The 15,217-nt window shown below is 43.1% G+C and overlaps 1 protein-coding gene across 2 annotated transcripts in view; it reads left to right on the top strand.

The window, feature by feature from the left end:
- Positions 1-5,152: 5,152 nt before the first annotated feature.
- The window catches only part of LOC138748275 (branched-chain-amino-acid aminotransferase, cytosolic-like), a 47,701-nt gene continuing 37,636 nt past the window's right edge, over positions 5,153-15,217 (top strand). The window contains exon 1 of one of the 2 annotated variants that reach the window (XM_069908146.1): positions 5,153-5,244. In XM_069908146.1, coding sequence (XP_069764247.1) covers positions 5,203-5,244 — 42 coding nt within the window. In that variant the 5' untranslated portion in view covers positions 5,153-5,202. The remainder of the gene's footprint in view (positions 5,245-15,217) is intronic. The other variant, XM_069908147.1, reaches the window with a different exon arrangement.

Raw genomic sequence — 15,217 nt, 5'->3', positions numbered from 1 at the left:
GGGTGCAAGTTTTTGCATGAGTTTACGGGTGTAAGTTTTTGCATGAGTTTATGGGTGCAAGTTTTCGCATGAGTTTACGGGTGCAAGTTTTCGCATGAGTTTACGGGTGCAAGTTTTCGCATGAGTTTACGGGTGCAAGTTTTCGCATGAGTTTACGGGTGTAAGTTTTTGCATGAGTTTACGGGTGTAAGTTTTTGCATGAGTTTACGGGTGCAAGTTTTAGCATTAGTTTACGATGCAAGTTTTTGCATGAGTTTACGGGTGCAAGTTTTCGCATGAGTTTACGGGTGCAAGTTTTTGCATGAGTTTACGGGTGCAAGTTTTTGCATGAGTTTACGGGTGCAAGTTTTTGCATGAGTTTACGGGTGCAAGTTTTTGCATGAGTTTACGGGTGTAAGTTACTTGTAGTTTTTGCATTAGTTTACGGGTGTAAGTTTTTGCATGATTTTATGGGTGCAAGTTTTTGCATTAGTTTACGGGTGCAAGTTTTCGCATGAGTTTACGGGTGCAAGTTTTTGCATTAGTTTACGGGTGCAAGTTTTCGCATGAGTTTACGGGTGCAAGTTTTTGCATGAGTTTACGGGTGCAAGTTTTCGCATGAGTTTACGGGTGCAAGTTTTTGCATGAGTTTACGGGTGCAAGTTTTTGCATGAGTTTACGGGTGCAAGTTTTTGCATGAGTTTACGGGTGCAAGTTTTTGCATGAGTTTACGGGTGCAAGTTTTTGCATGAGTTTACGGGTGCAAGTTTTTGCATGAGTTTACGGGTGCAAGTTTTTGCATGAGTTTACGGGTGCAAGTTTTTGCATGAGTTTACGGGTGCAAGTTTTTGCATTAGTTTACGGGTGTAAGTTACTTGTAGTTTTTGCATTAGTTTACGGGTGCAAGTTTTTGCATGAGTTTACGGGTGTAAGTTTTTGCATGAGTTTACGGGTGCAAGTTTTTGCATGAGTTTACGGGTGCAAGTTTTTGCATGAGTTTACGGGTGTAAGTTTTTGCATGAGTTTACGGGTGTAAGTTTTTGCATGAGTTTACGGGTGTAAGTTTTTGCATGAGTTTACGGGTGTAAGTTACTTGTAGTTTTTGCATTAGTTTACGGGTGCAAGTTTTTGCATGAGTTTACGGGTGTAAGTTTTTGCATGAGTTTACGGGTGCAAGTTTTTGCATTAGTTTACGGGTGCAAGTTTTTGCATGAGTTTACGGGTGTAAGTTACTTGTAGTTTTTGCATTAGTTTACGGGTGTAAGTTTTTTCATGAGTTTACGGGTGCAAGTTTTTGCATTAGTTTACGGGTGCAAGTTTTTGCATGAGTTTACGGGTGCAAGTTTTTGCATGAGTTTACGGGTGCAAGTTTTTGCATGAGTTTATGGGTGCAAGTTTTCGCATGAGTTTACGGGTGCAAGTTTTCGCATGAGTTTACGGGTGTAAGTTTTCGCATGAGTTTACGGGTGCAAGTTTTCGCATGAGTTTACGGGTGTAAGTTTTTGCATGAGTTTACGGGTGTAAGTTTTTGCATGAGTTTACGGGTGCAAGTTTTAGCATTAGTTTACGATGCAAGTTTTTGCATGAGTTTACGGGTGCAAGTTTTCGCATGAGTTTACGGGTGCAAGTTTTTGCATGAGTTTACGGGTGCAAGTTTTTGCATGAGTTTACGGGTGCAAGTTTTTGCATGAGTTTACGGGTGCAAGTTTTTGCATGAGTTTACGGGTGCAAGTTTTTGCATGAGTTTACGGGTGTAAGTTTTTGCATGAGTTTACGGGTGTAAGTTTTTGCATGAGTTTACGGGTGTAAGTTTTTGCATGAGTTTACGGGTGTAAGTTACTTGTAGTTTTTGCATTAGTTTACGGGTGCAAGTTTTTGCATGAGTTTACGGGTGCAAGTTTTTGCATGAGTTTACGGGTGCAAGTTTTTGCATGAGTTTACGGGTGCAAGTTTTCGCATGAGTTTACGGGTGCAAGTTTTCGCATGAGTTTACGGGTGTAAGTTTTTGCATGAGTTTACGGGTGTAAGTTTTTGCATGAGTTTACGGGTGCAAGTTTTCGCATGAGTTTACGGGTGTAAGTTTTCGCATGAGTTTACGGGTGTAAGTTTTTGCATGAGTTTACGGGTGTAAGTTTTTGCATGAGTTTACGGGTGTAAGTTTTTGCATGAGTTTACGGGTGTAAGTTACTTGTAGTTTTTGCATTAGTTTACGGGTGCAAGTTTTTGCATGAGTTTACGGGTGCAAGTTTTTGCATGAGTTTACGGGTGCAAGTTTTTGCATGAGTTTACGGGTGCAAGTTTTTGCATGAGTTTACGGGTGCAAGTTTTTGCATTAGTTTACGGGTGCAAGTTTTTGCATGAGTTTACGGGTGCAAGTTTTCGCATGAGTTTACGGGTGTAAGTTTTTGCATGAGTTTACGGGTGTAAGTTACTTGTAGTTTTTGCATGAGTTTACGGGTGCAAGTTTTTGCATGAGTTTACGGGTGCAAGTTTTTGCATGAGTTTACGGGTGCAAGTTTTCGCATGAGTTTAAGGGTGTAAGTTTTCGCGTGAGTTTATGGGTGTAAGTTTTCGCATGAGTTTACGGGTGTAAGTTACTTGTAGTTTTTGCATTAGTTTACGGGTGCAAGTTTTTGCATGAGTTTACGGGTGCAAGTTTTTGCATGAGTTTACGGGTGTAAGTTTTTGCATGAGTTTATGGGTGCAAGTTTTCGCATGAGTTTACGGGTGCAAGTTTTCGCATGAGTTTACGGGTGCAAGTTTTCGCATGAGTTTACGGGTGCAAGTTTTCGCATGAGTTTACGGGTGTAAGTTTTTGCATGAGTTTACGGGTGTAAGTTTTTGCATGAGTTTACGGGTGCAAGTTTTAGCATTAGTTTACGATGCAAGTTTTTGCATGAGTTTACGGGTGCAAGTTTTCGCATGAGTTTACGGGTGCAAGTTTTTGCATGAGTTTACGGGTGCAAGTTTTTGCATGAGTTTACGGGTGCAAGTTTTTGCATGAGTTTACGGGTGCAAGTTTTTGCATGAGTTTACGGGTGCAAGTTTTTGCATGAGTTTACGGGTGTAAGTTACTTGTAGTTTTTGCATTAGTTTACGGGTGTAAGTTTTTGCATGATTTTATGGGTGCAAGTTTTTGCATTAGTTTACGGGTGCAAGTTTTCGCATGAGTTTACGGGTGCAAGTTTTTGCATTAGTTTACGGGTGCAAGTTTTCGCATGAGTTTACGGGTGTAAGTTACTTGTAGTTTTTGCATTAGTTTACGGGTGCAAGTTTTTGCATGAGTTTACGGGTGCAAGTTTTTGCATGAGTTTACGGGTGTAAGTTTTTGCATGAGTTTATGGGTGCAAGTTTTCGCATGAGTTTACGGGTGCAAGTTTTCGCATGAGTTTACGGGTGCAAGTTTTCGCATGAGTTTACGGGTGTAAGTTTTTGCATGAGTTTACGGGTGTAAGTTTTTGCATGAGTTTACGGGTGCAAGTTTTAGCATTAGTTTACGATGCAAGTTTTTGCATGAGTTTACGGGTGCAAGTTTTCGCATGAGTTTACGGGTGCAAGTTTTTGCATGAGTTTACGGGTGCAAGTTTTTGCATGAGTTTACGGGTGCAAGTTTTTGCATGAGTTTACGGGTGCAAGTTTTTGCATGAGTTTACGGGTGCAAGTTTTTGCATGAGTTTACGGGTGTAAGTTACTTGTAGTTTTTGCATGAGTTTACGGGTGTAAGTTACTTGTAGTTTTTGCATTAGTTTATGGGTGCAAGTTTTTGCATTAGTTTACGGGTGCAAGTTTTCGCATGAGTTTACGGGTGCAAGTTTTTGCATTAGTTTACGGGTGCAAGTTTTCGCATGAGTTTACGGGTGCAAGTTTTTGCATGAGTTTACGGGTGCAAGTTTTCGCATGAGTTTACGGGTGCAAGTTTTTGCATGAGTTTACGGGTGCAAGTTTTTGCATGAGTTTACGGGTGCAAGTTTTTGCATGAGTTTACGGGTGCAAGTTTTTGCATGAGTTTACGGGTGCAAGTTTTTGCATGAGTTTACGGGTGCAAGTTTTTGCATGAGTTTACGGGTGCAAGTTTTTGCATGAGTTTACGGGTGCAAGTTTTTGCATGAGTTTACGGGTGTAAGTTTTTGCATGAGTTTACGGGTGTAAGTTTTTGCATGAGTTTACGGGTGTAAGTTTTTGCATGAGTTTACGGGTGTAAGTTACTTGTAGTTTTTGCATTAGTTTACGGGTGCAAGTTTTTGCATGAGTTTACGGGTGTAAGTTTTTGCATGAGTTTACGGGTGCAAGTTTTTGCATTAGTTTACGGGTGCAAGTTTTTGCATGAGTTTACGGGTGTAAGTTACTTGTAGTTTTTGCATTAGTTTACGGGTGTAAGTTTTTTCATGAGTTTACGGGTGCAAGTTTTTGCATTAGTTTACGGGTGCAAGTTTTTGCATGAGTTTACGGGTGCAAGTTTTTGCATGAGTTTACGGGTGCAAGTTTTTGCATGAGTTTATGGGTGCAAGTTTTCGCATGAGTTTACGGGTGCAAGTTTTCGCATGAGTTTACGGGTGTAAGTTTTCGCATGAGTTTACGGGTGCAAGTTTTCGCATGAGTTTACGGGTGTAAGTTTTTGCATGAGTTTACGGGTGTAAGTTTTTGCATGAGTTTACGGGTGCAAGTTTTAGCATTAGTTTACGATGCAAGTTTTTGCATGAGTTTACGGGTGCAAGTTTTCGCATGAGTTTACGGGTGCAAGTTTTTGCATGAGTTTACGGGTGCAAGTTTTTGCATGAGTTTACGGGTGCAAGTTTTTGCATGAGTTTACGGGTGCAAGTTTTTGCATGAGTTTACGGGTGCAAGTTTTTGCATGAGTTTACGGGTGTAAGTTTTTGCATGAGTTTACGGGTGTAAGTTTTTGCATGAGTTTACGGGTGTAAGTTTTTGCATGAGTTTACGGGTGTAAGTTACTTGTAGTTTTTGCATTAGTTTACGGGTGCAAGTTTTTGCATGAGTTTACGGGTGCAAGTTGCGTAGTGTTTGCACTCCCAGTTGGTGCTGATTCAGCCTGGCCGGCGGGGTTGGAAGTGATGTTGGGTCTGAAACTTCACTGAAGTCCTGGTCGTGGACGTGAATGTGACTGCAGGGTTTCCAGGCGGCGGGGTTGGTTCCCCTGCCGGGCTCCGCAGGCGGAACGTTTGTTCGGTGCCGCACGGAGCGGGGACCGGGTGACACAGGGCAATGGCGGCGTTGGCAGCAGAAGCAGGAGCCGGACGACTGCAGGTGAGGAGAGGGCGACCGAGACGGGACGGGAGCGATGACGAGGAGGGCGGTCCGAGATGCTGGGGGTCGCGGGGAGGTCTGACAGCCTGGAAGGAGGGGGGGTGGGGGTGGGTCGAGGCGGGGGGGGGGGATCTGAGGCTGGGGTGGTGGAGGGGGGTCTGAGGCAGGGGGTGGGGAGGGGGTCGAGGCTGGGAGAGGGGAGGCTGAGGAGGTGGGGATCTGAGGCTGGGAAAGTGGGGGGTCTGAGGCAGGGGGTGGGTGGAATCGAGGCTGGGGGGAGTCTGAGGTGGGAGGTGGGGGGGTCGAGGCTGGGGAGTTGGGGGGGGAAGATATGAGCTGGGGAGAGGTAGGGAGAAGATATGAGGCTGGGGAGGGTGGAGGAGGAAGGTCTGAGCTTGGGAGGGGAGGGGGAGATAGTGAGGCTATGGGGGTATATCTGAGCTTGGGGAGGGGGAGATCTGGGGGATGCTGCAGGGAGAAAGATCTGAGGCTGGGCATGGGTAGGTAAGATCTGAGGCGAGAGAGAGAAGTCTGAGTTAGAGAACAAGTGTGAGAGTGGAGTGTGATGATTAACTGGAGCTGGCTAATTAATTAAATATTTCTTTCCTCCCCACCATCTTCTCCAGCACTTTCCTTTCACACTCCTCCACTCTTTCCTGCATCAAGAAAATCATTAAGCCAGTCAATTAATTTACAGCCACAGTCCTATAACACTAACGCATATTATGTTGTTGCAGCTTTTGTCACAAAATAGAATTGAAAACCCCCCCGCAGATGCGGGAAATCTAAAGTAAAAACATAAAATGCTGAAAGTACTCGTTGTCGGGCAGCATCAGTGGAAAGAACAACAGTTGATATTTTAAATCCAGGATATCCTGATCGATAAGTCACCATCAGCATTTCTCCACTGGCTGTGAATTCAACTCCACTCCCTCTCCCATATTAAATAGAAAAGGATGGATTATTCAGAGACTGTGAAGTGCCCACATGAAAGATGAGATGCTGTTCCAGACTTTGTTGGAACCATGGAGGAGGTTTAGGTGGTCATTCAACCTGTGTTTAATTTCTCCTGTGTGTAGACCAATGAATGAAAGAGATGCAATTGAAGATTCACTGGAATGTCAGGAAGAAATTCTAGGATCTTTGCTTGGTGGAAATGTGCCATGATAAAGTGATAGGTGGATGGAGACAGTAGAATGAGCGAGGATTTGCAAAGAGAACAGTCCCTTCAGGATGCTGAAAGGGGAGGGGTAGATGTGAACATTGCTGGTGTGACGGGCCGAGGACCCCAAAATCCAGCAGCAATAGAAATTCACCAAGGCAAATGGTTACTTAAACAAAATTTGCTTTTAGTTATCTTTAAATATGAAAACAGGATTAAACTTTAACTTATCACTATTAACTTAACCCCCTTCTAATTCTAAGTGCACGTATATGTAATGTGTGTGTAAGTTCAGAAAGGATCTTTGATTCACAGTCCAATCTTACATCTAACTCCTCCAAGTTCACCAGTATCAGGCAATTCTTATACTGTGCACAGAATTGAACATTTATGAAGTTCACCAGGCTTTGGTGCTTGAAAGGTAAATGGTTACTGCTCAGGAAGGTTCTTGTCAGTTTTCAGAGAGATTGGTTGCTCATTGGACACAAACTGATTTCTTTTTAATCAGTCACTTCAGTGTCTTCCCGAAGAAACTTTCCCCATCACAGTTTTCCAGATGATAACCTCTTTCTTTCAGGTCACCTGAGTGCCTTTTCTGTTTCCCTTATCTCAGGCGAAACATTATATAGCCAACCATCTCCACTTTTATAGACCACAAGGACTTTGAGGACTTTGAACAGGCTGAACTCAGAACTCACAACCTGTCTTCAAAATGGGGTTTCAAACAAGCTTCCAAAAGCCACTGCAGAAAACTAGCAGTCTCTCTCCCCCATCTTTCTCTCTCTCTGTGTCACACTCAGAGAAAAACCTGTTTGACACTTGTGACCTACTCGAAAGAAAACCCTAAAATTAATCTCCTTTAAAACATATCTATAAACAATATAAAATATAACATAGTCCGCCACACTAGAACCTCGTTGAAGATGGTGGAAAGGATGATGTCGCATGTAGAAGCTGGTGTGCAGGGAGGAGAGAATCAGATGGACCCTCTCTTGCTGTGGCTGGAAGAGTTCTGGTGGGCATTAACATTCCCATTTGTCTCAGATTTCTGCCTCTCACCGCTCTTGCTGTCCTTTTGTTGTTAGCTCTGAAAGCAATCCTTCAGCTGGGTAACTGAGTTCCACCCTATCATGGTCCTTGTTTTCTCTTCACAATCATCTTTCCTTCCTCTAAACTCAGAAAAGAATGATTCCCTGTCTGCTGTGTCTTGTGGATGGTCCCTTTGCCTCATAACTTTGCCAACTATGATACCAATTTTAATTATTGCCACCTGCATGTAGGTTGTCCCTGCATTGGATGTTCACGTACCTGTCTAATACCTCTTAAATGTTGCCATCTCTATTTTGTCAACTGCTGAGGCTTCTCCATTCCTTGACATAGTTTCTCAAATGACCAAGTTTTCAACTCTACTTTTTCAGTGCCCTGCTACTACTTCACTCGTAACAGATTCTAGAATTTTCTTTATTACTGATTGCAGATAACTGATCAAAAGTTCTCTATTTTATCTCTTCCTTTCTTAAAATGTTGGGTTACATTCTTTGATATTTTGGAAAATGGCAGTCATTGCATTCATATTTCGATAGTCATCTCTTTCAATACCTTAGCATGCAAGTTATTAATTTAGAGAGAGAGCACTGTTACGGGCTCTTCTAGCCCACAGGCCCACCCAAATACATCAGTTAACCTTCAGAGATAGAGCATGGTAATGGGCCCTTCCAGCCTGCAGGCCCACCCAAATACATCAGTTAACCTTCAGAGATAGAGCACGATAACAGGCCTTTCCAGCCCGCAGGCCCACCCCACTACATCAGTTAACCTTTAGAGATAGAGCACGGTAACAGGCCCTTCCCCAGCCTGTAGGCCCACCCAAATACATCAGTTAACCTTTAGAGATAGAGTACGGTAACAGGCCCTTCCCCAGCCTGTAGGCCCACCCAAATACATCAGTTAACCTACAAATCCCGTACATTTTTGAAATGTGTGAGGAAACCCACGCAGAAATTCCCTACAGACAGCGATGGATTCAAACCTGGATCACTGGTGCTGTAACAGCGTTGTTCTAACCGTGCCGCCCATTAGATCTGGGAAATGGTCCCGATATTTTCTTCTTTAATTTTCTTCCTTTTCTAATTTGATTGTGATTGTTCTATACAATCTCTGGGAGATTTTCTGTGCCTTCCATGAAGACAGACATAAAATAGTTGTGTGATTTCTCAGCAATCTCCTTATATTCGTTCAGAGTCAACTATTGAAAATTTACTAGGTTGGTCTCCGTTAATGTTCCTGTCCCCGCCCATAATCCAACGATGCTGTGTCAGAACGAGACTGTTCTATCTTGGTACGTGTAGGTTAACTGGGTGGCATGGGCTCGTGAGCCCTGTGGCTGTGCTGAATGTGTAAATTTAAACATTTTAAATTTAAAAATTCGTTGACTTCACCACCTTTATTTGCATTACTGATAATTGGGAATAAATTTCTTGGATGTAGATTGCAGTCTGTTTTTACTGTGCATTGAATACATGGGACTGTAGCTGAAGACAGTGTAGAACTGATTGCTGCCTTCTCTTGGATTCGGTGCATCACTGAGGCAGCTCAACCATTCACTAAATCATGGCTAATCCTATTTCAATACCATCTTCCTGCAGTCTCCCTTCTCCTTTTTAAATATTCCATTTATTGTCATGTGCACAAGATATATTCAACAATTTGGTTTCCACAGCCTTCTGTTGTTGAGAATTCCACAGGTTGAGTCTCTCTCTGAGTGAAGAAATGTCTTCTTACCTCAGGAGTGAAACACAAAATTCTGCAGATGCAGAAATTGAAGTAAAAACACGACACTGGAGAAACTCAGCAGGTCAAACAGTGTCCTTTATACAGCAAAGATAAAGGGACGTAACTTGCGTCTCGGGCCAAGCCTTTCATCAAGGTAGGAGCCACATGTAGGCAGACATCCAAACAAATTGGTTGGAGGAGGGGCAGGGGGAGGAGCACAGTCCCACAAGCAGGAGGCAATAGGTGTGGGAGGGCAGAGCACACCAGCAAATGGGGGGTGGGGGGGGTGGATGAATCTGCGAATGGAGAGGGAAGGGGGTGGAGAGCTGGAGGAAAGGAGACAGAGGGATGGGGAAGAGAGGGAGAACGGAGAGTGGGCTAGAAGAAACTGGAGAAAGTCGATGTTAATGCTGTCCGTTGGAGAGGGCCCAGATGGAATATTAGATGATGTTCCTTTAATTTTTGGGTGGTCCTGGTTTGGCAGTGGATAGGCCATGGACAGACTTGTTGGCTTGGGTTAGGGGTGCAGTATTGAAATGGTTGGCCACTGGGAGATTCCGTTCTCACCTCAGTCCTAGATGCCTTATCCTATGTCTATGACCCCTGGTTCTAGAAACTGCACCCCCTCCCCCCCAAACCCCATCAGGGTAAATATCCTTTCTGCACTCAGCCTGTCACAATTCCTGATTTTCCTAAATTAGTCATACAGCAGGCTCTTCAGTGTGAGGAACAAGTTCCAGTGTCAGTGACAATGCCGACCTACCTTGGGATAGAGGGAAGATTGGAGCTCCTGGAAAAAAACTCCACGGTGTCAGGGAGAATGTGCAAACTCCACATGGACAGCAAGTGCACCTGGGTCTCTGGCGTATTGAAATAGTGGCTCTAATAGCTGCGTGACAGTGCCACTTGTATTCCATATTTGTAAATGCAGGCCTAGTTGAGCCAATCTCTCCCCTATGATAATCCCAGCGATCTGTTCAGGAAACCTTCATTGTGCTCTGTCCACTGCTTCAGCTGCTCTTAAAAATACATTGGAATTCTAGTGAATGGATTTGCCTTGCCTGTGGGTCTTCCCAGGTGGCAATGACTCATGAACATAACACTGAACAGTTGAAGAATTGTGCATGTAAGCTTGGTCCAAGGATTTCTCTGTTTAGGTGTCTGAGATGAGGGAAGGGATATTTTCTATGGTCACGGGGATAAAGAATCCCCAAATAGAGAGCGGCACAGAAATGGCTGATAGAAACATTTGAAGAAGCCAGTTGGGCATCTGATTGTCGGCCAGGGACGTGTGAGTGCTTGGCAGGCATAGCCTCCTACATGAAGAAAATCAATAGGACTCGATAGATGAGAGCAGGCTGCACCTTTACTGCCTCACTCACCCAGTGTTAAGGAGAGGCAAGTACAGTACACTGGCATGGAATGTTGGTCTTAATTAACCATGCGATCCAGTTCAAAAGCCATGAGGTGATGTTAGACTCCATTTGGAATATTGTGTTCAGTTCATGTCACCTCATTACAGCGAAGTTATGGATACTATAGAGAGGATATTGCCTGGATTGGAGATTATGCCTTATGAGATTAGGTTGAGTGAACTTGTTTTTTTTCCCTGGGAGTAACAGAGGATGAGGAGTGTATAGATGAATACAACAAGATGAATTGCATTGATCATGTGGACAGCCTGAGGTTTTTTTCCCAGGGCTGAAATGGCTAATGCGAGGGAGTAAGTACGGGAGCTGGGCTGCGGGTTGAAGAGGTAAGCTCTTCACACAGAGAGCGGTGGATGCATTGAATGGAGGTGGAGGCAGGGACAATAGGATCTTTTAAGAGGCTATTAGATAGGTACATGGAACTGGGAACAAAGGAGGGTTATGCAATGGGGAAATCCTTGAAAGTTGTTAGAGTGGGTTATTACATCGGTCCAACAATGGGCCAAGGGGCCTGTACTGTGCTGTAGATTTCTATGTTCGCCTTAATGCAATGTTGTTATATTGGAGAAATAATCAAAATCTTTGATCGCATCAATAAACTGCAACCTCCAACTGTGCAAGTTGATCGTGTTTACTTCTCTAAAAGACCAGACCTTACAATGTGAATAAAATAATATCTCATTTGCATTCATTTTCTTACCTTGATTCCTCCGGATGAATTCCAAAGGCTAAAAGTGTAGAAGTTAATGCCGTTTTCAAAGATCGGTGTGGTTTCCCTTCCTGTCGAAGCTTTGTGTGAGATTTCCTTCTTCGTCTAATGTGGCCAAAGGCAGAGTAATGTACTTTGAACCAGCCCGGGGAGGTTTATATCAGAAAACTACTGAATAGCTGAGCTGACAAAATGCAAATGTGCCTGAGCAATAAATGATTGTTGAAGTTTGCATTGTGTGGAGGTTGGAATTTGAATTAATGGCAATGTTCTGCCTGGGCTAATTCCTCAGTAATTTGCTATACATTCACAGGTGATTTGCACAGTTGCTGAATTGTGTTGATTCACTTCTTCAGTGTTCAGATTGTGCCTGGTTCTGAAACTTCTGCAAACTGTAGATACTTTTTTTAAAAGCTGATGTTATGATGAGAAATTGTCGCCCTGTGTTTATGAATGGCTTCCTTTGAGGCACTCTTTCTGCTATTAAGTGGATAAATGTGGGAGCTGCAGTGAGATCTCTTCAAAGATTGAGGGGAAAGTAGAGACTAATGATAGTTGAAAGAGAAATGTTGTCTGGGTGTCTTGTCACCAAGCCAGCTTTTAGTTGACCTTTAGCTTTTGATTTTCAGAATGCAGTTAAGTGTTTGTCATATGGGAGTGTCATCAAGATTCATGCAGTGTGTGGAAAACAACTTGATTCAGTACAAAAACAAAGAATACACTTTAAATAAAAACTAAAAATGCTGGAAATACTTAGCATGTCACGCCATATTTGGGAAGAGAAACTGAGTAAGGATCCTTTGTGTATGTAATTTAGACATACTCCACAGTAACAGGCCCTCCGACCCATGAGCCCGTGCCACCCAGATACGCCAATTAACCTACAAACTTTGTTCATTTTTGGAGGATGGGAGGAAACTCATGTAGGTCATGGGGAGAACGTACAAACTCCTTATGGACAGTGCTGGATTCGAAGCTGGGTCACTGGTGTTGTACTAATTGCCACGCTGCCCTTGATCTCGTTGTGTATCTCTTTGTCACTTTAAGTCCTTGTGTCGCTGAATCAGTTGGCACTCTAAGTGGGCACCCAGGGAAGTCGGTCAGTTCACTGGAATTTCATTGTTTCCTGGGAAGATTAAAGAAAAGCACCACAAATCGCAACTAGGTCTCACTGAATTTGGGACTGATATCCATACTGAACTGCCTGTCACTGTGGGTGAACAAGTGAATAGGCAATGAGCGAAGGGGGAGAAAGAACAGCTCGATGATGACAGGACTGAAATATTTACAGCTACGTCCATACAGAAGATAAAAGGACTTTAGTTATGCTACTGGGGGAGATACGGTTATGCCCTTTCGGCATTTCGATAGGAATCTGGGAGGGGGATGCAGGCAAATGGCATGAGCATAGAAAGGAAAGGCTTGGACTAGTTGAAGCCACGCTTCACGTGAATCTGTGGGAGTTGTCTACTGCATCCGGTGCTCCCTTTGTGGTCTCTACATTGGAGAGTCCGGGTGCCGATGGGGAGATCACTTCACTGAGCACCTCCGCTCTGTCTGCATCAGTGATGGGATCTCCCAGTGGCTAACCATTTCAATTCCACACCCACTCCCGTGCTGTCATGTCTATCCATGGCAAACCATGGTGACCCATAAATTGGAGGAGCAACACCTCATATTTCATCTGGGCTCTCCAGCCGAATGACACTGACGTCTCCGGTTTCTGCTGGACCTCTCCCCGTTCTCCCTTTCTCCCCTTTCCTCCAGCTCTCCACCCCCTTCCTCTCCATTCACAGGGCCATCCCTCCTCCCCGTTTGCTGCTCTGCCCTCCCTCCCTTATCCACCTATTACCTCCTGCCTTTAGGTCTGTACTCCTCCTCCCCCCCCCCCCCCACAATTTTATTCAAGATTCAATTTATTGTCATGTAATAAAGACAGTGTAATATTACACGGATTGTCTGCTGTAAGGCAGAAAGATTTGCCATCGCCAGAAATTGCCTGAAGCACCTCTTACAGTCAGAAAGAGAGAGAGAAGCAAAAGAGAGTTCCCCAGAGTCACTGAGTGTCCATGGATTTGCCTTCAGCCCTCCCGCAGCCTCACAGACCCCTGTTCAATCCATCAGTAATCCGAGCTCCAGATGTGAACCGACACGATCAGGACCCTCTCACATCCCAGTTCCAATATCTGGTACCCTTTCCACAAATTCTTTGAGCCAGTCTCCAGCAGTCCGCCATCTGATGTGAATCCCTTGACTGCAGTTGCCAGCAGCCCACAGCCTCCATCTCAAACCACCAACTGCCCTCCAACTGTGTGTTCTTCAGCCGCAGGGCCCCTCACTGGTTCATCTTTTTTTTTCTTTTTTTTAAATTTTTTATTTTTCACACCATAAATCACAATAGCCATGATATACACTTTTTCTTTTCCACACATTTACAGTGACTTTTTCTCCCTCCCCCCTCCCTCCTCCCAAGCCACCCCCCCACCCCCCCCCCTCTCATCCATTTTAGGTATACAATCTAGGTTGCATTAATTCAGTTAGACAATGTTGTCATTCAACAAAAATACACCAGAAATTCTACTGAGTCCATTCTTTTCTTTTCTTCTCCTTCCATCAACTTAGGTAATGTTTGTTCCCGGTAGGTTTTCGCTATTGTATTTAATGTAAGGCTCCCATACTTGTTCGAATATTTCAATATTATTTCTTAAACTATATGTTATTTTTTCTAATGGAATACATTTATTCATTTCTATATACCATTGTTGTATTTTCAAATTATCTTCCAATTTCCAGGTTGACATAATACATTTTTTTGCTACGGCTAGGGCTATCTTGACAAATCTTTTTTGTGCATCTTCCAAGTCAATTCCAAATTCTTTATTTTTTATGTTACTTAGGAGAAAGATCTCTGGATTCTTTGGTATATTGTTTTCTGTTATTTTATTTAATATCTGATTGAGATCATCCCAAAATTTTTCTACTCTCTCACATGTCCAGATTGCATGAATTGTTGTTCCCCTTTCTTTTTTACATCGAAAACATCTATCAGATACTGTTGGGTCCCATTTATTTAACTTTTGCGGTGTAATGTATAGTCTGTGTAACCAATTATATTGTATCATACGCAGCCTCGTATTTATTGTATTTCTCATCGTTCCAGAGCATAACTTCTCCCATGTTTCCTTTTTTATCTTTATATTTAAATCTTGTTCCCATTTTTGTTTAGTTTTACCATTTGTTTCCTCATTCTCCTTTTCTTGCAGTTTAATATACATATTTTTTATAAATCTTTTGATTAACATTGTATCTGTAATCACATATTCAAGGTTACTTCCCTCTGGTAAACTCAAGTTGCTTCCTAATTTATCTTTCAAGTAGGATCTCAGTTGGTAATATGCCAGCGCTGTATCTTCAGTTATATTGTACTTATCTCTCATTTGTTCAAAGGATAAGAATCTACTTCCTGAAAAACAATTTTCTATTCTTTTAATCCCTTTTTTTTCCCATTTTCTAAAGGCAAGGTTGTCTATTGTAAAAGGGAGTAGCTTATTTTGCGTCAATATTAGTTTTGGTATTTGGTAACTCACTGGTTCATCTCCGTGGTGACTGTACCATGGGTCATCTCCTCTGCTTCTCCTCAAACAGGGTGGTCTCCCCATTTTCTGTCTCTGCACCAGTCCTCTGCTTCTCTGAAGTCTGAGTCTGCAGTGCAGGCACCTGTCCACATGATGAAGGGCTCAAGCCCAAAATGTTGGTTCTGTCCCTTTATTTTTGCTACATAAAATACACAGTTTGACTTGCAGAATTTCTCCAGCATCGAGATTTTCCCAACTCCCATCTCCTTTCATTTGGCATTTTCCACTCAGTTTCTAACTATTGCTTATCCTTGGCTCATCGATG

Source organism: Narcine bancroftii, chromosome 13, assembly GCF_036971445.1.
Source record: "Narcine bancroftii isolate sNarBan1 chromosome 13, sNarBan1.hap1, whole genome shotgun sequence".
In the NCBI taxonomy this organism is placed as follows: domain Eukaryota; kingdom Metazoa; phylum Chordata; class Chondrichthyes; order Torpediniformes; family Narcinidae; genus Narcine; species Narcine bancroftii.
The sequence above is the reverse complement of the archived record's forward strand: the minus strand, read 5'-3'. Positions and strand labels throughout refer to the sequence as shown.